The sequence below is a fragment of the Lipophrys pholis genome, assembly GCF_963383615.2.
Source record: "Lipophrys pholis genome assembly, chromosome: 9".
Lineage (NCBI taxonomy): Eukaryota > Metazoa > Chordata > Actinopteri > Blenniiformes > Blenniidae > Lipophrys > Lipophrys pholis.
In genome coordinates, this window is record NC_137639.1 from 17,353,793 (window position 1) to 17,379,302 (window position 25,510).

The 25,510-nt window shown below is 41.8% G+C and overlaps 1 protein-coding gene across 4 annotated transcripts; it reads right to left on the minus strand.

Annotated features, from left to right (window-relative positions):
• Positions 1 to 8,098: 8,098 nt before the first annotated feature.
• Positions 8,099 to 24,799, minus strand: LOC308114950 (uncharacterized protein). 4 transcript variants are annotated; one of them, XM_080472220.1, is made up of 9 exons: positions 24,714 to 24,799; positions 24,532 to 24,589; positions 18,648 to 18,992; positions 17,260 to 17,526; positions 15,276 to 15,563; positions 14,800 to 14,913; positions 12,779 to 12,840; positions 10,876 to 12,630; positions 8,099 to 10,474 (listed from the first exon to the last, which is right to left on the minus strand). In XM_080472220.1, the coding sequence occupies exons 1-9, from the start codon at positions 24,744 to 24,746 to the stop codon at positions 10,445 to 10,447; spliced, it is 2,952 nt and encodes a 983-aa protein (XP_080328346.1). In that variant the 5' UTR covers positions 24,747 to 24,799; the 3' UTR covers positions 8,099 to 10,444. The 4 variants fall into 4 exon arrangements, 2 of the variants coding, with proteins under 2 accessions (XP_080328346.1, XP_080328347.1); XM_080472221.1 differs by having other exon boundaries at positions 24,670 to 24,785; XR_013935658.1 differs by lacking the exon at positions 12,779 to 12,840 and having other exon boundaries at positions 9,277 to 10,474; positions 24,670 to 24,778.
• Positions 24,800 to 25,510: the final 711 nt, after the last annotated feature.

Consider the following 25,510-nt stretch of genomic DNA (forward strand, 5'->3'; position numbering starts at 1 on the left):
ATCAAGCACCATTTTGTCATAATAGTGGCTTCAACTCATGCTGGACTCCCGCAATCTCAGGCCAAACACAGAGACACTCACTCATGCATTCACACATTCGAGTGTGTGTGTGTGTGTGTGTGTGTGTGTGTGTGTGTGTGTGTGTGTGTGTGTGTGTGTGTGTGTGTGTGTGTGTGTGTGTGTGTGTGTGTGTGTGTGTGTGTGTGTGTGTGTGTGTGTGTGTGTGTGTTTTGCTTTTCAGTTGCAAGAAAGTAGGCTGAAGTCAAAAGGACATTCCGGGGAGAAGGAAGTCTTTTGCAGCCGGTGGTGGAATAACAAAAAAAAGAAGCAGCCAACCTAATAACCGGGTGAAGCTTCTGTCCTGCAGGGGTATTTAAAGCTCCACTGACAGCCTCATGATTAAAGGTATGTGGGTCTTCACTGCAGGTATATGGCATATAGGACAGATAGTGGCCTGCTTGGTTAATCGGGCTTTGTACTGTGACATACTGCAGCACACCTCACCAGGGCTGTCAGAAAGAGTGAGGGTTGACCAAACTAATGGACGAAGCAAACCGCCTCACTTCCATCTCTCACTGAGTGGATCAAAGACAGAGAGAGGAAACTCCAGGGAGCGGTTTTTCATGTAATATTGCTGCAGTTTGCTGCTGGATTCATGATCCCCCGTCAGGTGTGCAGTGACGTTTGATGCAATGTAGAGCTCAGATAATGCTTTACATCACACTGGAGTCTGTTGTGGATACGTTTTCTCACCTCTGTAATGCCACGGTGTTTCTTGGAAAGGCGAAACAACACATTGACAGCAGTAAAAAAAAAAAAAAAACAGGTTCACTCACACATTTTATCTACTGCAATTTGCCATCTTTTCAGACAGGAAACGTACCTGACTCACTTCTGCTTGTTTTTACTGATACACAATTGTGGCCTTATTGCATGATATTTAGAAAAATCTAGTTGTGCTTTGAACCTTACATAAATTCGACATCAATCCATCTTGATCTTTGCGTTTATCCAATTGACAGTTGCATCCCAGTTGACTATCGGTAAAAACAGAGGACACCCTGAACAGGTCGCCGTCACACAGCTATGGGCAACTTAGAACCGTCCATCCATCTTCAACACCGATCATGAAGGCAGGTTAGACCCCGGAGAGGTTGCCAGTCCATCACAGGGCAACCACAGAGAGACAGAAACACACTCATAATCACAGCTAGGGGCAATTTATTAGGGTCACCAATTTACCTCACGTGCGTGTTTTTGGACTGTGGAAGGAAACCATTAGTAAGTCGTGAAAAACCCACACGGGCACAACATATACAAACACCCAGACTTGAACCATGGGTGTTGCAGCTATGACGGAAGTGCACTAACCACAAATTTTACAACCATAAACTTCTTCAGGTTGGTCACCTATACCACTGAAATAATAAAAACTAAGACAACATGATTTGGGAACCATTAATAATTATGAAACAGGATATTATACACTCAAGAGGGTGAATTAGTTTGAATTAAAACAAATGCAACAAATTAAAAATACGAATTTAAAACAAGTAGTTTTATAACTAAGATTGATATATGAGATGGAAACGGTCTTTGTGATGCCCCTCTGGTAGACTCTCCCCCACTTCTACTGACTTATTACTATCACAGGAGGGATCAAATCATTCTCCCTCTTACAGTGATTAAAGCAACTTCACCTGGAAAAAAATATGCATATCAAATAATTGGATTTAAAATCAGAGTAAAGCTGAGCTGTCCCCTCTCACACATGATGTGTGAAAGTAAAACTATTAACTCCAAGATCAGAGGCTGCACGTGAGATTAAAGTCTGTGATCTCATCAAATTAGCAGCAAATTTTGGTGGACGTCAGACATTGTGTAAAAAAAATAATAAAAATCAAATCAAAAGATTTTTGTGGTTAATGGCTGCTGCAGTGCATAAAAACACAATCAAAGAGGTATGAATTAGAATCTTTTAACTAAAAGTGGACCTCAGCTTGGTTATAAATATACCCATTACACTGATGGTAGTCCCCCCACCAAAAAAAAACGAATAAATTATATTTAGTTCTAAGTGTGTGTTTGACAAAAAAAAGCTGTTTAATACATCAATGACTCTTTTTTTTTTTTATCTTTATTTCTTGTGTTCTTAACAAACTGCAGTCTGCACACAATAACCCAAAACTAACCAAAGGGAATTTAATGAAGGACTGCAAATATGTCACAAAGCTTTAAAAAAAATAAATTAATTAAAGTCTACAAGGTTTCTTAATTAAAAGTCAAGCTGAGGAGGATGGTTTTAAATGTAAAGTTTTAACACTTCACCAGTTGTTGTCGGATCCTCGGGCAGGTTGTACCAGCGGCTCACAGAAGAGAAAGTGAAGGATGCCCCAACAAATGTTTTTTTTTTTTTTTCAGTCCTCCACTTTGGGAGAACTAACAGAGTCGTGCCTGAGGACCTGAGTGGTTGCGTCGTCTCTGACTCTGTAAATATAGAAATATATTTTTAAAAGACAAGAAAAATGATCTGGAAAAAAAAAATGTGGTGCAGTGGAAGGTACTGCCTGAGTTCAAAACCCGAATGTTAATGGGCATGACAATGAAACACAAGTTCATCAAACACGAGCATGCTGTTAAACAAGATGTTTGTCTAGTTGGATGTAGAGGATCAGTTGCACTGAGACTGATTAAAGAGTTGAAATGAATGTGATAAAAACATGCATGTTTTGGTTATTTGGTGACTTTAAATTAAACTGTTCGGGCCATGATTGACCAGTTTTGCACAATATCTCCTATGGATTGCAAAAAGATGGACGTATCTGTAACCCAACAGGACTGACATACAAAGCAGATGAAGTCATCTGTTTATCTCGTGGTCAATCCAAAAAAAAAAAAATAGAGGGAGTTCTGGTTCAGACTCCTCTCTGACCACAAATAATTGTGATCTGGCAGATCTCCCTCTGCTCCTGGCTCGCACACGCTTTATGTAACTCGGTTCGGTACAATCATCTTTCTTTATATTCCTGCTGATGCTGGGTTTCTCGCTCCAACACATGACTTAATAATGAGAGGATCTATCTGCACTGCAAATCGAAGAATCTGCTTTTTCTTGGAACATCTAACAAAAGCTGTCTGTGCGCCTTTTTTTCTTTTCTTTTTTTTTTTTTTTTCATGTGAAACGTGTCATCTGTGGTTTGAAACTGCAGTCTGTGAATTTAAGTGTTTTGTCCTTTAAAGAAGCACAGCACATTTGAATAAAGGCTGTGAACTGATTTATGTGGCGGAAATGTGATGCAAGATGTAAATCCTGCCGTTGGTATCGACACCGATGATTTATTCCTTTACGATGTGGATTTCATTTGTTTAAAACAGCTCAATAATCCCCCTGCTGCTAAATTAGCTTGTGAGGACTCTGCTGCGATGGAGTTGGACGACCGGGGCAGCCCCTCCCCGCCCACCCTCTCGGCCTCCTGCCCACTTTTTTATCGTTTTTAAAATTAAGCAGTGACTGAAATGGGCCTCGGACCAGAGGGTGACATAATACTTTAAATACTTGGCAGGCTGAATTTCAGCTCTATTATAAAGAGGTGGTGGTGCTGTTTTAATTTCAATCCACTCTGCTGCCCAGCTCCAGACTGGTTCAGTTTAGCTCAGTTATATTTAGCGCAATTGAACAAAAAACTGTAGAAAGAGGGGATGTTAGGATTGGTATTAATGGTCACGGGTGAATAAATGACCCACACATATAGAAAACAGCACACATTGACGTCAACAGACAAATTGGACAAGACACGTGAAGTCTGAACCGTCCGAGGCTAAAGAAAACATTTTATATTATTCATTTATAAAATAATACAAATGCATCTAAAAATTGAGTGAATTGTCAGAACGTGAAACTTCTGATTGGCCATTCTAAAAGTTACGCTACCAGAATTTTTTTAGAAATGTACTTCCCATAAAAGGTATCACTTCTGCACAGAGAATAAACCAAGACACGAAAGCAAGACCATTACCACTCATTTCCAACCTGCCGTTGCCTAAATCGATCACAGCAAAGCCGATACGTTTACAAACAAACCGGAATTTGTAGCCATCAAACTGTGTTTGCTAACTGACGTCATCATCGGAACCCTGCACACATGGGATTCTGGGATATCAAAAAAGGCGTGGTGGCCGCTCAATAGAAAATACTAATATTTGACTGATTCAGCCTTGAAAAAAGCCAAGATTTTCTGAAAGGAAAAGTGTTCAAGCCTAAAGAATAGTCTTAAATGTTGTGAAACTGATTGTTAATCGTTCTTCCAGTGCGAATCGGGATCTCGCGAGATCGAGTGTACAAATAGGATCTTGTGACGCAACGCCTCAGGAATCTCGACAATAAGATGTCAACAAACCTGGGGACTTTCCGAGAAATTTAAATGCTGGAAATACGTGTTTGTATGAGTGTCAAGACAAATTTCCTTCAGAAAGGTATTGAGGGCGTATTAGTGATGTACATCAATACCTAAAACTGGGTTCTAAATTGTGGTGGAGTAAATTTAATGGATCACTCGGTGTCTCCTGGATCTATTAACGTGTGCTCATGCCCCACAATTGTTTTTCCTTCACATTTTGTTGTATTGGGAATTATGCTAAGTGCAACATACAAAACATAGCAAAATGAAGGCACACTGGGTTGTATTGAAAATATATCCAACCATGTGGCACGTGGGCACGTATACACCAACACACATACATGTGGACACAAGCATGCATGTATTAATTAAGCATAAAGATGAACAATCATTCATAACTCATATGTATTGAAATAACCAAAATTACATGCACAGTATTGTCTGGTTGGAATGCACTGGGGAGGATAACAAATCCTGAACCTGAATATTTGAAGGTATTTATGCACATTAAATTATACTTTTAGAGACGCTGCATTTGCATTCCCTTCTCATCAACCAGATTTTGATCCTCGCTTTTGGCTTGCCTTCACGCCGCGGTGACGTCGAGTATCATAGCAAGAATGTTGTGTGTTTGACTGAGCACGGGCTTTTTTGTGGAGTTTACATGTTCTCCCTGTATTCCACTTTCCTTCCACAGGCTAAAAACGTCAGTGTGAGATTATCACTATGGGTCCCTGAGCAAAAACCTTTAACCACCAATTTTTTTATAAAAGCAAAACAGCAGCTGGTGGCGAAGGTCAACTTTAAGTAATGTGGCTTATATGCGGAGAAATAATTCATCCAGGAGGATCAGTAAGCTACATATCTTAATCTTCATCCAAAATAACCCCAAATCTTGGCAGAAAAATGTGGTTTTGTTGCAAAGGATTATAAAGTTGGGGGGTCTTTACATTTAAACTTAGCTCATTAAGCTGAAACTATTCCGAGCCAGTTGAGCATTAATCACATTGTCAAGTATGTTTTATTTGAAAAGTCTAAACAAATCAAGGATTTCTAGCAGTCAGTTTAATTTCCTACAAGGAAACATACGTGAGTGTCTGTCTACAGCACAACACTGACAAATTCTTTCTTGCATTTCAAATCCAAAAATGGTCTCATAGATCCGTTGAAAAGGCTTTAAAGAGAAAAAAAAATAAATCTGAATCTCCACAAGGTCTCTGGTCTGTTTCTGCTTTATTCTACAGTGGAATACCAATAAAGCAGCCCAGCTTTATTTGAAAGAGAAAGCATGGGGAAAATATCAAACGCAACACGATACACTGGATTGATTCAACAAAAGATTACTGTAGAAGCCTAAACTCTTTGAAGTCTCTGTGTTTGATTTGTATCCCCGAAGGCAGCAGTTCAACTTTAAGCATCCATAAACAGGTCTGTGACAACTGAGGATTTCCTTGTTCCTGCACACGACTCTTTTTTAAAAAAATATACTTTGTGTTGTACATGTTTCAGCTGGACAACAGACAAATATAACTTTGCCTATGGCTTGTGTTTTAATTCCAGGACACGTTGTCTAAGACGCGCAGATGGTGAGGGCCTTGAGGAGGAGGGGGAAAAAAATGGTGGAAAGCGATCAATCGACCTCAAAAAAACCTTCTCTCATGGCTCCCCCTTGTGGGTGACGAGGCATGGAGTGTCTGCCACGGCGCACAGCTTCGTCTTATGATTTACATCTCAGACACTCCCATGTAGAGCGATTTACAGTTAGTGAACTGTTGGGGATTGTCTGCACTGCTCAAGGACGTTTTGACTGGATAGATGACTGTGGCACAGACTGAAGCCATAAATTCAGGGTCGCGCCGTCTCACTCTGAAATGTTGAGCGTTTTTGTTTCACTTGTCCTGTGTGTGAAGTTTAAACATACATTTGCTTCACTCAACATCCCTCTTCGACTCATATTCACATGCAGCTCAACCCGGAGGTGTCAGCGTGTCGCTGCGGGGGGGGGGGGAGGGGGGGGGGGGGGGGGGGGGGGGGGGGGGGGGGGTTGGTGGCTCGTTCAAGGACACGTTGACAGGGATGGACATGTAGATCTCACAGGGCTTTGCACTTTGTTTTAATGATCAAATGGACTTATAAAGGCCATCACATGTGACCTTTTTCTTTTCCCTGGTGGAGGAGAACATCACTATCACTGTCCTAAAAGAACAGGTTCATCTGTACATTTTCTATATGCGCTTTATCAAGCTTAGGGTCTTAGGAGGCTGATCTAGTCTGAAATTGTGCAAAAGACAGGGCACATCCTGTACCAAACCTGAACTATAATATACACATGCAAATCTACAGACAATTCATATCCACAACTTAAACATGAATGTGGAGCAAAGCAACACACGAAGAAGTTAGAACATGTTAGCCCCTCTCAAAAAGCTCAGAATCAAACCAAGCTCTTTTCATTGCGAGGTCGCAGGGCTAACCACTACACCGACGCGTTGAATTTGTATTCACTTGCAGGTGTTCCGGGCTGTATGGCCGCTCCTGCATTATTTTCAAACAATGAAATGCCATCAAGTAGAGAAAAAATGTGTGCCTGCTGAGCTCGCCTAAATTTAAATTAAAATTGGATTAGGATTATATTGGCCATCTTGCGGTATTAAGGTTTTCTCTGCAAATCTACTGCAGTCTCCTGAGTGGAGTCAACAGCGGCGCTCTCTGCACACTCGAGTCAGGAAAGCTTGCTGCTGCAGTTTGACATACACCAAAATGATTATTCATCAATGCGAAAAACGCCCTATTTGCACACACAGCACTTGAGTTATGTTTTCCTTTAATTTATGCCTCCAAAGGGATGCGTAAACAATTACAATTACTTGCGGCAGTCACAGTAAATCATTGTAAATCAGTATACTAAAACAACACAAGCAGATTTACATGCAAATTGGTCCAGGGAAGGTAGCCACATCAGCTTTTGAGGTTTGCCGTGCGGCGGGTGTCTCAGGACTACAAAATGTCTTGCAGTTTGAGTTTTAGCTGTTTAGGCCGTAAACAACACACTTCAGGCTTTAGACAAGCAGCCAGGGCTGTTGTATACAAAGCACTGCTTTTGTAAAACTGTTCCAAAGTTTCCATAAATCACAGCTCTCACCTGGAACCAGGAGGCAATGCTGTAACCTATTCTGGTAGCAAGTACTCAAATGCACTCCATCTCCACTCATTACAGTGCTAGACGAGCGTGAAGTGTCTCCAATAGTGAGCAGCAGGACTGTTCATCAGAGGTGACGTACAAGTGGGAGCAGGGGATTGGGAGACTGATGGAGCTGTGATCCAAACACACGCGCTGCACCTCCACAACAAGCCGAAGGAACAGATTTATCTGAAGAGAATCAACAGCAGCACTCGGTGTACACAGGCGCCATGAATAATTAGCACTATAGACACAGTGAGGGGGGAATATGCTCAGACTGCAAACAGCCCTGTGATTCAGAGGAACGCCAGAATAAATAGGTGCTTTTATGGACCCAGTGACTGTCAACATGCATGAAGAGGGCTTTTTTTTTTTTTTTTCCTCCCACTGGAAAATCAAAAGATGCTCATGTTTGGAAAAGTGTGCTCATTTCAGAGAGAGAGGTACAATACAGCCCTGCGCCGTCTGCTGGGAATAGTCTAGACAAGTAAGCTCCACTGTGACGGCTGTGAGACGGTCTGCTCGTTGAATTTCAATGTTTATTTCTGGACTTTACACATGATATTCAGACATTGTTAATATATTAAAAAAAAATGCTAAAACCAGTCATAAATCCCCAGTACATTTTGTTAGAGGGTGGTGGATACAATACTGCGCTTGAAACACCTGTGCGATCTCCCAACAAGCATTAATTTGACTAAAACAGAATAATTAGAAGGCAGTGATAAAAATGTCAAGCTCCATATGTGTGACGAGAGCCGCCAGATGTGTTGCGTATTGTTCACAATGCTTTTCAAACTTCAGGGTTTTTGTTCTTTTATACATTTGAAGGTAGAAATTGAGGTTATTCTGTGGAGTATTTTTTTTTCTTTCTGATTGTCTACAAGTCACATACACAAATAACTTCTTAACATAAATCTTTTGACAGCTGTAGTTTCTGTAAACAGCTATACATTGCAGTTTTAGGCAAACGTCACTTGTACAGCAGCAAATCGCCCGGTTCTGAGGAACTATTTTCAGCAGGGGATGAATACACATTTAGCAGAATGGCAAAATATACAGATTAATAATGCCCAAGTTCGTGGAGAAAATCTCTGCGTCTCAGTGTTGTGCCTTTAGTAGTTTTTTTGGTTTTTTTTATGAACAATATGGCACACAGCTAAGTGACACATCACATTTCAATAATCAAGTCAATCCAGTGTTGGTCTTGGTTTCATCATAAACTTTGTTTACGTTATAAAACATTACAGATTCCTAGTAAGAAGTAGTTCCTTAATGGTTTGTGGATACAATAATACACTTGAATGTCAGGTTAACCACCTGTATGATCTTCCTACATATGCTTAGAGGAGAGTTGTAAATATGTCCTGCCCCAGATGTTTGACTATAGCTGCCAGATGTGCTGTGTATTTCTACATCATGCTTGTCAAATGGAGCTAAAGAGTAAAGGTAAATTATGATATCCTGTGTGTGGGGGGGGTTAATCATTGTCAATAAATCACATAAAAACAATTCCCCTTCACTGCTGTCCACAAACCTTTACTGAAAACATTCATGATAAACTACAGGCCACAGTACTTTCTGTAAACGACAGGAAATAGCCCTGTTCTTGGGATATTTTCAGCAGGGGATAAATACACACTTGGCACTAGAAGAGGCAGGATGATCATGTGGATAAGCATTCAGACCCCATAAAAAAGTTTTAATGAAACTGTGTATCTCACAGTTTGTTGCCTTTAATAGTTGTTGGTGCACAGTGGAGATTTACGGCACATAGGTAATTGACGCATTGTTGGTTTTGTTGACAACATAAAAAGATAAAAAGACCTACTCCTTCAAATAACAGCAGTGATAAGTTTTAGCACAACACAAATAAACATTCTAAAAGCCCCTGAGTTAGAAACAAAACAAAAAAATACACAAATGTAAAATCAATAAATACATAATCATTCCAAAAGAAAAATGTTGGGTGTTTTTTTTAAGGGCTTTCCATGACCCAGTAAATCATTACAATGCTTTTTCAGCCACTCAGGTCTTTGTGCTGACCTCATTCATGCACGGGTGTGATTACTTTCCAAGTCATTTAAGTCACATAAAAGCAGTTAATTAATGAGCGCCCATCCATTCGTGGGATCTCCCTCGTAGTTAGCTGAGCATTATTTCCGAGCACCACTGAGGCGAATCCCCTTAATTGAGAAGTGTCATAAGAGGCATCTGTAAACAGAAGGCGCAAAACAAATAGCTCCAAGTAAATCAAGACTGTCACTGCTCTCCGTGGCCGAGTCCTTCCCAAGCGAGGTCCCTTCTCATTGTCTGTCACGTTTGGCTGAGGTCGCCGCAATTATTCATGCGAGCACCTCAAGAGCATTTTATCGGAAGGAGTGTTTACGTTGTTGATGTTTGAGTAAAAGGTCAGGAGCCATGGATCAATGAACTTTTTTGTTAAGGCTCCTGGTAAATTTTGACACATGACCAGTGTTTAAAAAGATTGTGTGTCTGGAAGGGACTTGCTTTGAGGGAATATTTTGGTCATTTTCATATGCTTCAGCTTATTAGACTAAATCTTTAAAAAAAAATAAAAATCTCATCAAGCTTCCTTCTTTGAGAAATGTTTTTCCTTTAAGGAAAACAAATGACAGCATTTTAAAACCTCACATTTTATCATCCCCATGGGAGACATGCTCATTTCTTTTACAAAAAAAAAAAAAGTGTTGGGGGACTTTAGGACTTAGATGACAGCTTTTTTAAGTGCAGAACATTGTGCAGTCAGTCTCGCTTGCTGGTATATTGGATCACGTCTGTCAGCTGTTTGTTTGTGTCAGAGAATGCGGGACAGTTGTGGAGTGTAGTCGGCTGACATCTGTCATCATCTCGGTCTCCCTCCGTGAGCCTGTTGCTGGAAAGACACAACAAGCCCTTCATTGCCAACATGTCATCCAGAAGAAGAAGCAGAACCTCTGACATGCAATGTTACTTTAAAAAACTGCCACAGTGTCACAAACACTCTAGACTAAATGCATTTTTATGACACTGGGAAGACTGTCAATCGAAGAAATGCAACATTCCCTTAAAGGAACTGTCAAGCATCCTTCAGGAAAGGTGCAATACAGACAAACGCGCAGACTGCTGAAGACATTGCGTGTAGAAGGCAGACCCTAATACTGACGCGCACAGGTAGCATGACATAAAATGACAGCCATAAGTGCACATCTGAGCAAAAACTACATGCTGGAACTCTGAAATATCACTAAACATATGGCGTTTGTTGGCTACTGACATGCCGAGTGTTGCACTCACCTGCCATGCGTGGGTGAGGTGGGCAGGGTGCCTGTGGCCCTGTCCTTGCACATGTGCATGCTTTTGGCCATTGGCAGAACGATGTTGGGGTCGTTGTGCCAACGGTATGTTGACCGGAGGTCTGAGGGGCTGTGGACCTCTGGTTGGGGACTTGTGTTGGGTGCGCTCCCTGGGGAGGGTTTGAAAATGTGCAAGAGGAATAACAGGAGGAGGGGCCGGTGCTCGCTGAGCTCCAATAGTCGGAGCTCGAGTTTGCTGTCCAGCATGAAGCAGGGTAGCCTGAGTCTGTTGTTTCCGACTTTTGAATACTTGAGCCTTCTCAGTGTGGGCTCTAAGTGCAGCTTGGGTTAGGTTGGTAGGATTAGGCTGGGCTGAGGGGCGAGCGGCTGGAGCAGTGCCTCCTTGGCGGGGTTGACTGGCACTGTGTACAACAGGCTGTGTCTGTGTGCGCAGACCTTGTGGTAGTGTTTGGATCGGTGCTGCTCTCTGTTGCTGAGCCATGTGCGCCTGCTGAAGGTGATTAGGATCAGCCAAAGCTCTCGTATCTGCCCCCTGAAGAGCAGTCAGTCCCTGTTGTGTGGCGAGTCCCTGTGACACAGCAGAGCGGCCAACAGAGGCCTGCTGGCTCATGAGAGGAAGTGCCTGGGGGTTATTGCTGCGAGTGGCTTCTTGCCTGGGGCCATTCTGGCTAACAGGCAGACCTCTTATGTCTGCCTGAGCCTTTTCCGTTTGTGTGCCGGAGCTTCTCTGTGTGTGGCGGGACAGGCTAAGCTGTCCTACACTGCTAGTTTTTGCACGTCGAAGATCAGCTAAACGGTTCCAAATCCTCCGGTCCGGTGATGATGCATCCCGTCTGGGTGGCGATCTGCGGCTCTGAGGCTGTGGTCTGCTGTTTGTTCTTCCCTCTTGCATGGGAGGACGGCTAGTGTATTGTGTACTGTCGGAGGTGCTGTTGGGATATGCTGGGGTTCCTCTCAGTTGATCCCAAGGCATCTGTTGATGGTGGGAGCTTGGTGTGTCCTCACGTCTCCCTGAGTCCCTGTCAGGTCTCTGATGGGATTCTGGGCCCTGCTGGAATGTCTGCGTGTTGGCTTTAAAATGCGTATATCCAGTTGGAATCGGATCTTGACCAGTGTTTACATGTCTATTGGTGCGAGCCTCACCAGGATGGAACTGACCACTTTGTATTCCAGGTGTGGTCTGTGTCAGGTTGTGTTGAAATTGTGATGCATTATTACTGGCATTATTGGGAAGAGGTATTGAGCCGTCTTGCTGGGTCTGCTGGGTATTGGGTGGATACGAGTTAAGATTGACATTAATGGTTGGCATTTGTGCATTGCCGTTTGGCTGGTTGGTTTGTGGCAATGTGTTGAGGCTGAGTTGAACTGCTGGAGGCTGCGCACCACCCTGGATAGTGCCAGGCTGTATGAGGATGTTCGAATTTTGCTGCTGCGGTGTGTTTGTGAGGGTGTTTGCATTCTGAGCATCGGTGTGGGTGAAAGCCTGGTTGTCAATGCCATTGTGCGGGTACAAATTGGTATTCTGAATGGCATTGTGTAGGAGTCCATTTGTGTGGGTACGGCCATTGTGTTGATGCATGTCAGAGTTTTGCAGTCCATTCATCCGCAATGTCTGTGGATTGCCGCGGTTTCCGCGTAAGGCTGTGTTTAAGCGGTCAGTGGGCTGCGTGTAGAAGAGGGGGGGGTTGAAGCCTTGGTCCACTTCCCTCACACCATTAGGTTGTCGCTCTGGGGGCTTTACATGAGAAAGTGAAAAAGGAGGGTGGAGAGAGAGAGCAAAAGAAAGACGGATCATGTTGTTTGACTCCTTCCAGTGCATTCCCACAGAAAAATAGATGCAAACAAACCAATTGTGAATTTTATGTAAATTTCAAGTGACCCACTGGAATTCGTGGATCTGGGTTGGTCTTCGGAACAAGAACAGTGTCCCTCTCTCTTTGCTGTGCTGTAGTATCACAAATAATAATAATGAATATTAGGTTAATGCAACATGTCTGACCCTTAACCTGATATATAGGTCATGTGAATGGCTGAGTACACTGCAGAAAGACTGTTGACTCTTTTGAGGTTTCTGGAACCATGGCTGTCTTGTATTAGACAGAATTTGGAAATGGTTCAAAGTCTAATGGCTAATTTCTGATTGAAATTTGCATGTTCAACCTCAGCTTAAATAGCTTATTCCAGCTTCCTTCCATGATAACAAAAAAAAGATATTTTATATTACTTGAGGACTGTAAATGTCCAAATATATGCTTGTTAGGTTTAATAAGTGACACTAAACTGGCAGGAGCAGTTTGCCAGTCATTATTTCCATGTGTGTTAACATCAACATAATTCCGCAGCCAATCAGGAAAGAATTACCCAAGCTTGACCTCCATGGATATCAAAAAATTCAAAACAAACATGAATGAACCAAAGTTGGATGGTGAGTTAGTTTTGTAGTTGAAGCTTTGAATGTAGGCTTTTCTCTATGAAATATACCATTGTCACTTCAAAAACTGCTACGTGATTTGAGTATAAAGTTGCTTTGTTTCAAGAGCTCAAACTACTCAATTTATCAAATGCAGGCTGCCCAGTAAATTCGGCCTGAGAACAGAACATTTGAAGGAAAATTCAGCAGGTAGCTATTTTAATTGCTCCTGTTGAAGTGGATGTGTGTAAAATAAGACGGAGGTGCCAGAAACCTGTGTGAGATAGTGCAAGGAATCGAGCCTTTGCTTTCTGAAGCTATAGTTTGCAAACGAATGCTGCAGTAAAGACAAGGCCTTTAGGAATAATATGTTCAGGGCAGACAACTTGAAGAGAACTGTTTGCCCACAGTAACAGGAGAAATGTTCGGAGCAGACCAAAGACAGCTTGTCAGGAGGAGAACTTCACACTTACTGTGAAACATGGAGGTAGAAATGTTCTGTTTCAGGGGTTTTCTAACCGCCTCAGGGACTGAACAGCAGCTATTGATTCAACAATGAATTCTACAACATTACAGAGAGAGTCTAAATATAGCAAGAGCTCATCTTTCTAAAAGTTGACGTCAAACCAGAGGTTTCCTTTCAACATGATAATGATCCTGATAACACTCACGAACTAATTAATGAAAACTACAACGGGAACTATTTTACATAAAAAATGTCTGACTTTTGGACAATCACACTAAACATTCATAAGAAGCAAAACCTTAAACGGTCACAATGGAGGATGAGCAGCGAGCAGCCAACCCCATTGGTATGGGTGTGTGTGTGTGTGTGTGTGTGTGTGTGTGTGTGTGTGTGTGTGTGTGTGTGTGTGTGTGTGTGTGTGTGTGTGTGTGTGTGTGTGTGTGTGTGTGTGTGTGTGTGTGTGTGTGTGTGTGTGTGTGTGTGTGTGTGTGTGTGTGTGTGTGTGTGTGAATGAGTAAACAATTTACTCATTCATTCAACTATTGGAATTGCAAATATTTCAATTAATTGTTTTGAATTATATTTTCAATAATAAAAAGCCTTTTGCAGTTGCACACTGGTATGAAAAGCAAAATCTATCATAGCAAAGGTTTAAAGGAACAGATCACGAACACCCAGATTACTCTAATTAAGGAGTATTTTGGGGTACATGTACTTTTAATCCAAAGATTTAATTCCACTCATACCAACGTACAACTTATGCCACGCGATATTTTTTTTTATTAGTTTTGGTATTCCAACAGTTTGAAACAAATGCATAATAACTTGGCCAATTGTTGTATTCGTTTAACAGAGAAATGTTCCGTTATATCTAAATTTGTCCACATAAACTAATTATCAATTGTAAATTTGGCAAGAGATAAATAATTTGTACTACTGTTTGTATAGAATTTTTAAAACAGTAGTTTCAATAACGGTAGAGTAGTGTACAAGTTTCCATTGAGATGGTGTCACAGTCACAGACTTACCACTCCTCCGCCGCACAAGAACAATAATAAGCACGATGAGGAGTATGATGATGAGGAGAGCAAGTAAAGAGCCGATGACGATCCCCGCCACTTCTCCTCCACTGAAACATACATCTGAAATAGAAATAATGGTGTCATCGGGGGAGAATTAATAAAGATAATGAGTCTGGAGCTGGGGCAGACAAGAGGAGCAAAAAGAACAAAAGATAAAGGCGAGGAGGAGAAGATTCTGAAAAAAGATGATAAAGTAATTGCAAAGAAAGAGACGGAGGAGGAAAGAAATGAGGAGAAAAAAAAGGAAAAGGCGGGGAAGGAGTGGGGAGGTCACTGAATGACTTTGACCACATTCTCACCAGATCAATCTCCCAGGATACTTTCTGTCCCTCTCCTGTCGTGAAGACAGATACGCGGACGGAGTCCAAAACCAACCGTAATCATTATCAGTCACAGAAAGGTCAGCGTTCGCCATAACTCACCCACGACGGTTAAGTCTCTGCCCTGCTCCGACGTGCCTTCAGAGATGGCGTTTCTGGCGATGCAGACGTAGCGCCCACTCTGATCGGTTGACAGAGTCTGGAGGGTGAGAACCCCACTGTCCGGCTGGCTTTGAGGGACAGACTGTCCATCACGTTGCCACGAGAAGAGAGCGGGGGGCAGCGAATCAGAAACACAGGTGAGGCGCGCCGTCTGTCCCACCATCACATCCCCCTCACCGACACAATCTTTCGGGGTGTCCAGGGTCAGCACCGGGGTGTCAGGGCCATCTGGTTTGTTGAAGAATTAGAAAAACAAGCATCAGCATCAAAAAGCTTTTGATTAACAAGTACAAAAAGAAATATTTATACCATAATTAGAAGAAAATAATAATCAAGCTGCTGCTAAAGCCTGGCGCTCTACTAATGAGGTTTTCACTTCTCATCAGGATAAAATCACTCCAGTAAAGATACTTTAATCTTCTCAACAAGTCACTCAGCTAATGAAAGAACAACTTCTGGATCAACATCACTTGAAATTAATATATCGTAGAATCTGACAGGCAGGTGATCAGCATTCACTAAAACTCTCAGCAGCTAAAGAAAGTTATCAGTTGTTGAAGAAACAAGTAAACAACAGTTTTCTTAAGCCGCGATGTCAAATATGAGGCCCAGTAGCAATGTACCCATCAGAGAGTACAGTCCAGCTTGTAGGAAGACCTCGAAAAGTGCAAATGTAATGAAGAAGTCAATAATGGTAATTTTCTCAACAGAAGTGAGTGTTCTCTTTACATTGTTTCATAAAGGGCAGAGGTCGTAACACTGGTGACCTGCCCACGGGTGAATCCTGATTACCACCCACTGTCAGCTGGAGCACCCTGAGTTAGATAAAGCTTTATGAAATGAAAATCTTTTCAGGTCATAAAACAACTCGAAGACACAGAACTTCATCAGCAAAGGGCAGCAATGCTCCATCTTAATGCGAGCTAATGGCTGCAGGACTAGTCTGAGAAACACTGTGGCAGTTTGGATTTAGTTTTTTTTTTGGTTAATTCACAAGGAAATTCAGGTTGAGCATAATTGATTCAATTAAAAACAATTTGATTAAATATAAACATTTTCAATTTGAAAGTGTGCTCCTTGACTATAAAATTAAAAGCAAAACTCTTTAATATTCAGTATCAATTGGTTCCATGTCGTTGTTGTGGCCCAGTTCAGTTTAAATAAGTAGTACACATGTGGTTGTCTGGCAATTCAATCATCAATTCCATGAAATGCGTCAGCACATAATCCTGCATAAAAACACATTTTATGGCTCAATTCTAAAGCATAAAACAGGCTGGTATGTCGGTGATTTATTGTCATGGTAGGAGCCCTGCAGAGCTCTTAGATCAGTGGATGAAGGTCACACATGGTGACAAAGCTTTTGTTATTAAACCACTGAAGATTTGCTATAACTTTCCTATCGAGCGAAGACTCACCATGACTCTGACTTGAGATATTTTTGCATCACACACACACACATCACCCTGATAATTCAGTAGTTGGTGAAATAAAACATCAAGACGTGGATCAACATGATTAACTGCGCCTGCTGCAGTCATGAAGGACTTATAGCAGCTCTGTGATCCTGATACTGGACATTAGCTCAGGATTCTCGTGGAGACAGGAAAAGTGGAGCTTGAGATTGAACATGGCAATCATTTCCTTCAACTCAGATGCTTTTGAATGAAGAGAAGTGAGTAAAAATTTTTGGAGTGATATCACACGCTGCAGTGACTGCACTCATTGTCCTCTAAAACTGTCACATCAGAAATAATGGTGTTTTGGAGCTGCAGCCAGAAGCAGCACAGGCTTAAGGAAGAATGTCCTGAGCAATTCAGCACACTTTATGTGGTGCAATGTGGATGAAGCAGATAAGCTACTACTATTTGCAGTGGCTACAGTAGATTATCTGCCTCTTGTCTTGATCAGTGTTCCCACTCACAGAAGACGGTGAGTCTCCGTGAGGCACTCTGGGCGCTGACAGGATTGCTGGCGGTACATGTGTACTCCCCGGCATCACTCCGTCTGGCCGGGTTAATGACCAGAGAGCCATCGGAGATGGTGATCCTCGAGTCCGCTGTGACGGTTGAGCCATCTTTCCCCCACTGGACAGTAATCTCCGTCCCCACAATCCACGTGCACGTCAGATTCACATTTCTCTCCTCGACCGCCACTGAGGGAACAGAGAGGCTCACCCCAGATACTGCATCTACCGGAGGAACACAAAGGACATCTCACCAAAGAAACTGTGACTGCAGGGAGTGATGCAGAGTGTGCGAGCGAGAGAGAAAGGTTCACTTCAAAAGTTGGAGTGACCGAACAATCGTGGGCAGTTTTGTGTTTCTGATGAGGATACTTTGTTGTAATCAAAGCAAGTGAGAGCAGAGAAGGGACAGCGTTCAGATAGAGGCACAGATGGTGAATAAAGGGGCAGACGGTGTGAGTGGTAGCCGCAATGCCTCTTGGCGAGCAGCCTAAGTTAAATAATTGGAGAGGGAGAAGAGGGGGCTTGTGGATGGGGGAGTAAGGAACGGCAGCAGCAAACAAACAAAAACATTTGAGCAACGACTGAGCTTCCCTAATCAATTACATTTTTTTGCAGCTTGTCCGGCAGCAACCTTTTTTTTTTTTAATAGTTTAAGAAATGTTGATGCCTCTCATTTCGAGTAGTGAAATAGTAGGAGGTTTGGAGTCGTTCTCAAGGACTCAGCTCTTCCCCGTCATGAACTAGCAGTCATGTGTTTGGAGGATATGACCTTTCAACAATAATAGACTAGTGCTTCGAACAATTCAGTCACCCTGCCACCCTATTAGCACTGGTTGTTAGAAGGATGAGAAAGACCGTACATCATCTCTCCAGCGTGGGCTGATGACTGGAAATTCAGAGACACTCAGCTATCCAGGCTCCATTACAGTACTGAATACAAATGAATACAAATACAGTATGTACTGCATGTAGACTCAACGCTACATTTAGACTTCTACAATATCAAACATCTAAGACTAGGAGTGCAGCATATTGTGTGGGTTTTAATTAGCATAAAGCCCTGAGCCACTGGCTTCAATCCCTCCTTTTTCATTAGTTTTACCGCGCCTCCTATGGGTCACTAATTTCATTATACCTCCCAGACTAATTCTCTGACTCCCAGAATCCTACCTCTTCTTTCTTTACTGCTTCCTGTCCCTCCTCAACATTATCGCTCTCCTCAAAACATCCTTCTATCTCTCACAGAACCTCCACTCCCACTATCCCGTCCTCTCTTCTTTTCTTTTGTTTTTTTAAATTCCCTCTCATTCGTGGATTCTCTGGCACATTTCTGTTTCACTTACTGAACACCCTCAGCTGTGCGGATTTGGAGTTAGACTGGCCGGTACCAAGGGGTACCACCACCACCGTGAAGCTGCCGGTGTCACGAAGCTCAGCGTTTCCAATTTGGAGCTGAGTGGCGGTAATGGTGACCCTCTCTGAGAACTGAGTCCCCGGGTTAATCTGAGCAGTTCCCGCGCTCCACGAGCCCAGAACAATCCCAGCTTGGTACTGCCATGTGATACTGAAGACCTGAGGCTCGGTCAGCACCGTGAACAATATGTTGGCTCCGGTTCGAACCAGGACCGGATCTTGCTGGAACTCGACTGGCACCTGGTTCTGAGCCAGGACATCGGCAAAGAAGAGAGCTACACAGAAAAATAGAAGAGATTGTCATGTTAATTATGGTTGGAAAAATGGGACCAGCATACCTGTACACTAAAACTAATTAACTGTGCAGTTTGGTGTTGGCACACCACACCGGATCTACTAGATGATGCCACTGCAATTGAAGTGTATCAAAACAGTAACAACACTTTTTATCGTGTATACAGGAATTTTTCTTCTGAATTAAAGAAAAAACAACAAAACAAAACACAGACACGCTCACAAATGATAATGCAAAAAATCCCACAAAGGTTCTGTCAATTTCAGACTCTTAACAATTTCAGTTGAGCATTTTCCCCTTCAAAACGTCTTCAGCGGCTCAACTACTCAAAGGCACGTAGATGTAAAACAGCAGGTCTAAGAAAATGAGCAAAGATTAGAAAAGCCCTAAAACAAATGTAGCAGAGCTTTTTTATTGCTTCTTTCCCGTTTTATTGGTCTTCACAGTTTCGAAAATTTCATCAGGAAATGTATTTGAACACAGTGAAACACATTTCACTGCAAGCAGCTTCAAAAGTGAAATAGTGCCAACACAACAATGTGCAGTCAGTCGCTCGAGTCTTGCTTACTTTACCTTCCTTAAACTCTGCAGATCCCAGCCAACACCACACATACCCACACCCACACCAGAGTGCACAGCGAGCACAGACACCGGGAGGGCATGCAAACCAGTGGATCATCCTACCAACATTCACAACAGGATGATTCACAACCTAATTTCTGTCCACCGTCACCAGACTGTATAACTCCATCTGTTAATTAGTGAACAGATCATTAAATGACCGCACTGTTTCTTCACAGCAACTCGATAAATTCTAGGCCTGAGCGGCTTTCGACGTGTAGTGGACGGACGGACGGACGGACGGACGGACGGACGGACGGACGGACGGACGGATGGATGGATGCATGCTCTCATTGAGGATGTGTGACATGATCAGGTTATAAACCAGGAGCATTCTCGATGTGAGCCTTAAACTAATCATATCAGTTCAACTAACACTAAACTAGTTGCAGCTGGAAGAACGCCCCAGCTTTAAAAACTTGCTGAGTCTACTGGTCAAGTTGCAATAACCCGTTGGAGCGAGGAATAGTGAAGTCTTCATGGCGGTGCATTCTGCTGGCACAATTATATTGCTCACTTGATATGTGATATTAATTATTTTGCATTTGAGAGTGCGTCTCATTTATTTATAGTGTAGTAGGGCCACATAGTGGCTGACCGTGTCAGTTCTTACCCGGAGGTGCAGATCCAATACAACAACTCTTCTATTCCAAAAAAAAGAGGTCTGCGCAGTAATTGAAAGAAGATGAGTCCTCATGTCTATTGAACAGATGGTGTTTTCTTTCATATACGTCTTATAGCTGGCTTTACTACAAATTGCCCCTCAGGGATAATAAACTTTATTTTGACCTTGACATCGACCTTGGGTTTCTCTGTGCGACATGAATTCCCGGAATCTTTTGTTTTCTCTGGGTTGCCTTTACTTCTCTACAAAGAAATGCAAGTTGGGTGATTAACCGACACCTCTAAACATGGTGTCTGGTCATTCACCTGCTGGGATTGGCACAAGCCACCTCTCACCCCATTTGTGGATGGAGAAATGTAGAAGACAGAGTTGAGGACTCTTCAAACTATACTTTTATTCAGGTTTGGGGTTCAGAATGCATCTCCCTCCACTGCGAAAAAGAAAAGCTATACATAAACAGAGCAGGCTCAGGGGGTAGAAACCCATTAGAAAGGTACACACTCTTTTCCCCCCTCATAGATTTCACACCATGTTTTGTGGATTGTACGTGATCCCAAGCTAAACATCTATTTTGTGTTTTTGTTAGCCTGACTTCACATAAGCCGTATCATAATCATGTTTGCCATCTCTCCTCACAACAATCAGTGGTGCAAAGGCAACTATGTTGTGAAGAAGCATTGATCTCACCCATTCACGCATGTAAGCATTGTATGCTGTTCGCCCATTCGAAGTCTGTATGAGAGTGAAGAAGGAGGAATGTGTTTTTATATTTGGCTGCCAGTCCTCCCTCTTGTTTGTGTTTTTACTTGAGTGTCAGGATTGGAAAGGCCCTGCTGAATTTCCAATACCTTTTTACTGGCGTATAAAGCAGCCACGCAAGAACACTCTGGCCAGTGAATTATAGTGAGTCAAATCAATATGTTCCTGATCAGTCTCGCTGGACTGCCTTTACACGATTTTCACAGGAGAGCAGAGAATAAAATGACAACAGCCAAATGGATTGTGTTCAGGTTCCCACGCTGAATTGCTAAAGACAACAAAAGCGTTTTGCGGCTTTCAGATTTGTTGTTTTTTCGGCATGAGTCAGAAGTGAGAAACGCCCAGGAGTGATGCAGCACAGACCTTAGGCTTCCACGGGTCCTTGGATTGTTTTTCACAGGACAAAACGCAAGAGCGACACAAGTGAGGTGTGCTCGTGGCATGAGAGAGTCCAACTTTAATTAAGTAACTACGGCTTCATATCTACTCAGCTAATAAATTACTAGCATTTAAAACAATTACACGTTGGCCTAGAGGGTTTACCCATCAATCTCGGCAATCCCTCTCTTTAGTGTCTCTGAACACGTGAAATAAATCACTTCTTGTTTAATCTATCGGAGATACGTCCGCCGAGCCGCAGGAATTTAGGTTGAATCTTGATTAGGTAGTTTGAAGTGCAGACAGACAGCAGCGAAATAAATATTTAATCTGAAACTGTTGATGATTACTTCTTTAATTATTCTCCTTCATGCATGAACAACAACCTTTGGTTAATGAGCAAATTAAAATATAATTTACATTTCTGGTTTTCATTTTCTTGGCTCATCTTGCTGCAGCCGCACAAATAACTGAGGCAACTTGATCGTTGTGATTTTCATACGAAACGCTCAAAGGACGTGGATGTTTGTTACTGTCGACACATTTCACAAATAAATCAGCAAATGTATTCTCTTGCCTCTCAACATTTCCTGACACCAAGTTCATGACACTCCTCGTCAAGAGGCCATTTCTTCCTACTGAAGTCATAAATCTTTAAAAACATCTCACAAATACTTTTCGTTTCTTTTTTTTTTTTTCCTCAAAAAGTGGAGCTCCTGATGCAGCAGGGGATTGCTGACTTCTATTAAACACAACAAAAACATGAGCAAACCTGAGCATTAACATCGGGTGAATAATGCACAATTAGTGTATGCTGGTGCAATGTGGGAGTCAGTCAAAATAAATTATGCAGAAGGACACGGCCATGTTTTGTTTTGGGTTTTTTTGTTTTGTTTTTTTGTCCAAGGAACCGGGGAATAAGCTACATCAAGCTTTAAAGACAAATATTGGTTTTGGGCTTCCTGAGGAATTGAAAAACAAAAACAGAAAATAGCACAAACTTCCAGCTGTGTACATTGTCGCAGTGACCCTGAAGAGGTGGGATCTATCGGTCCTGGAGGGGCCACAGTCCTGCAAGCTTGTTTGCTCCCAGACACCTGAATCTAATAAATATGTCATTGTGAAGCTCTACAGAAAGCCTGTATATGATTTTGAAACAGGGACACATGAAAACCATTGAGGACCGTGGCCTCTTAAGTAATACACAATATTGGATTTTTTTTGTTGACATCCAATACTCTAATATGTTCCAATTCTCTGAGCTGATGTATGCACACGCTAATTGTATCTAACTGCAAACAACATGAAGTCTCTCCTGTTGGGAAATTAGCATATGTCTGTTCTTATTGTGATGCTCCCTGCCAGACGCAGACATAATGCATTTCGATATGTAAACATGGCACACGGGGACAATTTTAAGCTCATTTCATGCAGTGACGCATCAGGCTTTTAAGAATAATTACTGGATAGGAGGAATAATATTGGATTTCCTGCCAATATTTGATATGTTGATAAGTCTTGTGGCCGCTTGCCAACACGGCTACCAATATATGCACATATTTGTTTCCATCTGATTACAGACTAGTTCAAGTCTCTCCTGTGGTGGAATCAACATATTATTATGTCTGTTTTTACAGTGATGGCCTACTGACAGATGCAGACATTAAATACAATAATATTGGCGCACGGGCCATAAGGATAACTTGAAACTGAGCAACTCATTCATTAATTTCACTCATTGGAAACTAGTACTGCTGTAACAGGCCAAGTCGACTTCAGTTCTGCTCAATAAGATTTGATAAGCTGCCGTTTTCGATCTGCATCAGTCTATTTGTTTTGCCAGCAATGGTGATTCAACTATATGTTTAACAGAATGTAATTGCTCGACTTTAGTAAATACGTTTGTGCATGTTACAACTTTGATGCATTATTAATTATTATTATTATTATTATTATTATTATTATTATTATGTTTGTGTGTCTGAGAATAAACTTTACATAAACCTTCCTTTTCTAACTATGAGCCTATTAGTTGTCAGTGCCAAATACAATGATGTGGTCATCTTTTAAAATAATTATTTCACATCAACCTCCTGTAAAGTTCAGCCGGTGGCCTGTCCATAAATCCCATTTTTACTTTAAGCCTTCATTGTTCAGTCATAGAAATTGAACATTCCTACTATTGGCATTTCAAAGATATTTCAAGACTTCTTCATGACATAAATAAATTTGCCAACCTTCACCATTTAAAGTAAATATTTCTCATATAAAAAGGGTTTTTCTTTTGTAATAGTACTTTAAAATATAATGTTTTATTTGCCAGAAGAAAATTATTTCATTTTAGGACTTACTTGCATTTGGATGTGTGATAATAGATATTATAATAATTAAGTCATAGTTTGTTTGTTTGTTTGTTTTGTGGATAGAAATGTCAAAATACGATGTTAAACTGCCCAAATACAATTATGTTGATACTATTACAATAAGCGAAAAGCAAAAACGTTGTGGACTGTGATGATTTAATGAAATTTATAAATCATTATATAGCTAAATAAATGTTTAATTATTGACCCCTCTAGTCTGAGGTTGCCAAAAAGTAACCACTATATGTTTGGGGGTTGCATAAAGTGATGCAGAAGTTATTAAAAAAAAATGACCATAATTTCTTCACTAATTATTCACCTGCTCGGTTTCAGTGTAGGTGAGATACCTATTATTTGTTCTGCTATCACAAAAGTGCGGTGCAAAGCCCTTGGAGGAAATAAAAAAAACCAAAACCAAAAATCTTCACACAGCGCCATGCTGGAAACCTCCTCGTTATTGTGCACCACACGCTGAGAGCTGGGATGTCTGAGCCTGAGAGGGGGCCCTGAAGGCATCACGTCAGTCAGCAGTGTGTGCAGACGGAATGCAGCCTCGCAGGTTTAAGAGCTGTTAAGACGGAGCTTTTCTGCTTCAAATGCAATTGTTTTCTATACGTGTCTTGAATACCACAGCTGTCCTCCCCTGGCCTGTCATCCTTTTCTGTTCTTTTTTTTGGTTTCCGTTCAGAGTACAGACTGAGCCGATAGTCGTTAGGCTGTTTTTCCCAAGCATTTTGAATGAGACAGGAAAGTGATGGAGAGAATAGTTTTACCTGCCAGCGACAGACCGATAAGGAGCAAATGTTGTCTCATGTCGTCAGTCAGGGCGGTCTGTGGACAGATTAGACGCTTTAAAACGCAGAATTTCCACTCCCAATCTGAATCACTGTATTTCAGGTGAGCATACACACCTGGACAAAAAACTCGTAAGAGGACTTATTTGAATAAAACTCACAAAAAAAAGGGAATCCTCGGCGCGCATATCCATTATGAACTGAAACTAAGATCCATGTTTGTTTTGTGTTTGATGACTAAAGCTGTATTTCCTGTAACTCCACTCTCTTACCTGTCAAGGCGCACCTGTTCTCTTAAAGGGGCCACAGCCTTTTTCCTACTACAGCGTTGATTCTGAAAAAGGTGGCTGTACGAGCTCCTTCCAGTGGTACGTGAATGAAAGACATCAACATTTGTTTGTTTTTTGTCAAACTCACACCTATTGGCAATTTAGAGCCACCAACTAACTTCACATGCAGCTATTGGTGAGAGGAAACAGAACTGCTATACTATACCCACAGTACCATCCATCTTCTACGGTACACCAATTAATTTCTTGCAGGGTCATGGGGCGCTGGAGCCAATTCCAGTTAACTATGGGCGAGGGCAGGATACACCCCAGACTGGTCACCAGCCCATCACAGAGCAAACACACAGAGAGACAGACAATCACACACACCACCCATACCATTCCACAATAGAAAATGAAATGAAGGTGTGTGTGTGTGTGTGTGTGGAGGGGGGGGGGGGTCCTCCAATATAACCAATATAGTAAAAAAAAGCAAAATAAAAGAAAGACAATACAGTGGAGGAGATAATTATCTGATCCCCTGCTGTTTTTTAAGTTTGCCCCTGTGCAAAGAAATGAACAGTGTATAATTTTCAGAGTAGATGTATTTTAACAGAATATCAACAAAATAAATACAGAAAAAAAAACACATTATACAAAGATTATAAATTGATTTGCATTTGATTGAG

Coding starts and splice junctions, on each gene's coding strand:
- LOC308114950 (XM_080472220.1), bottom strand. CDS start 24,746: ATGGATATGCGCGCCGAGGATTCCCTTTTTTTT. Junction 24,590..24,713: donor CCGAGGATTCCCTTTTTTTT/GTGAGTTTTATT, acceptor ATCTGTCCACAG/ACCGCCCTGACTGACGACAT. Junction 12,631..12,778: donor ACCCAGATCCACGAATTCCA/GTGGGTCACTTG, acceptor TCTCATGTAAAG/CCCCCAGAGCGACAACCTAA.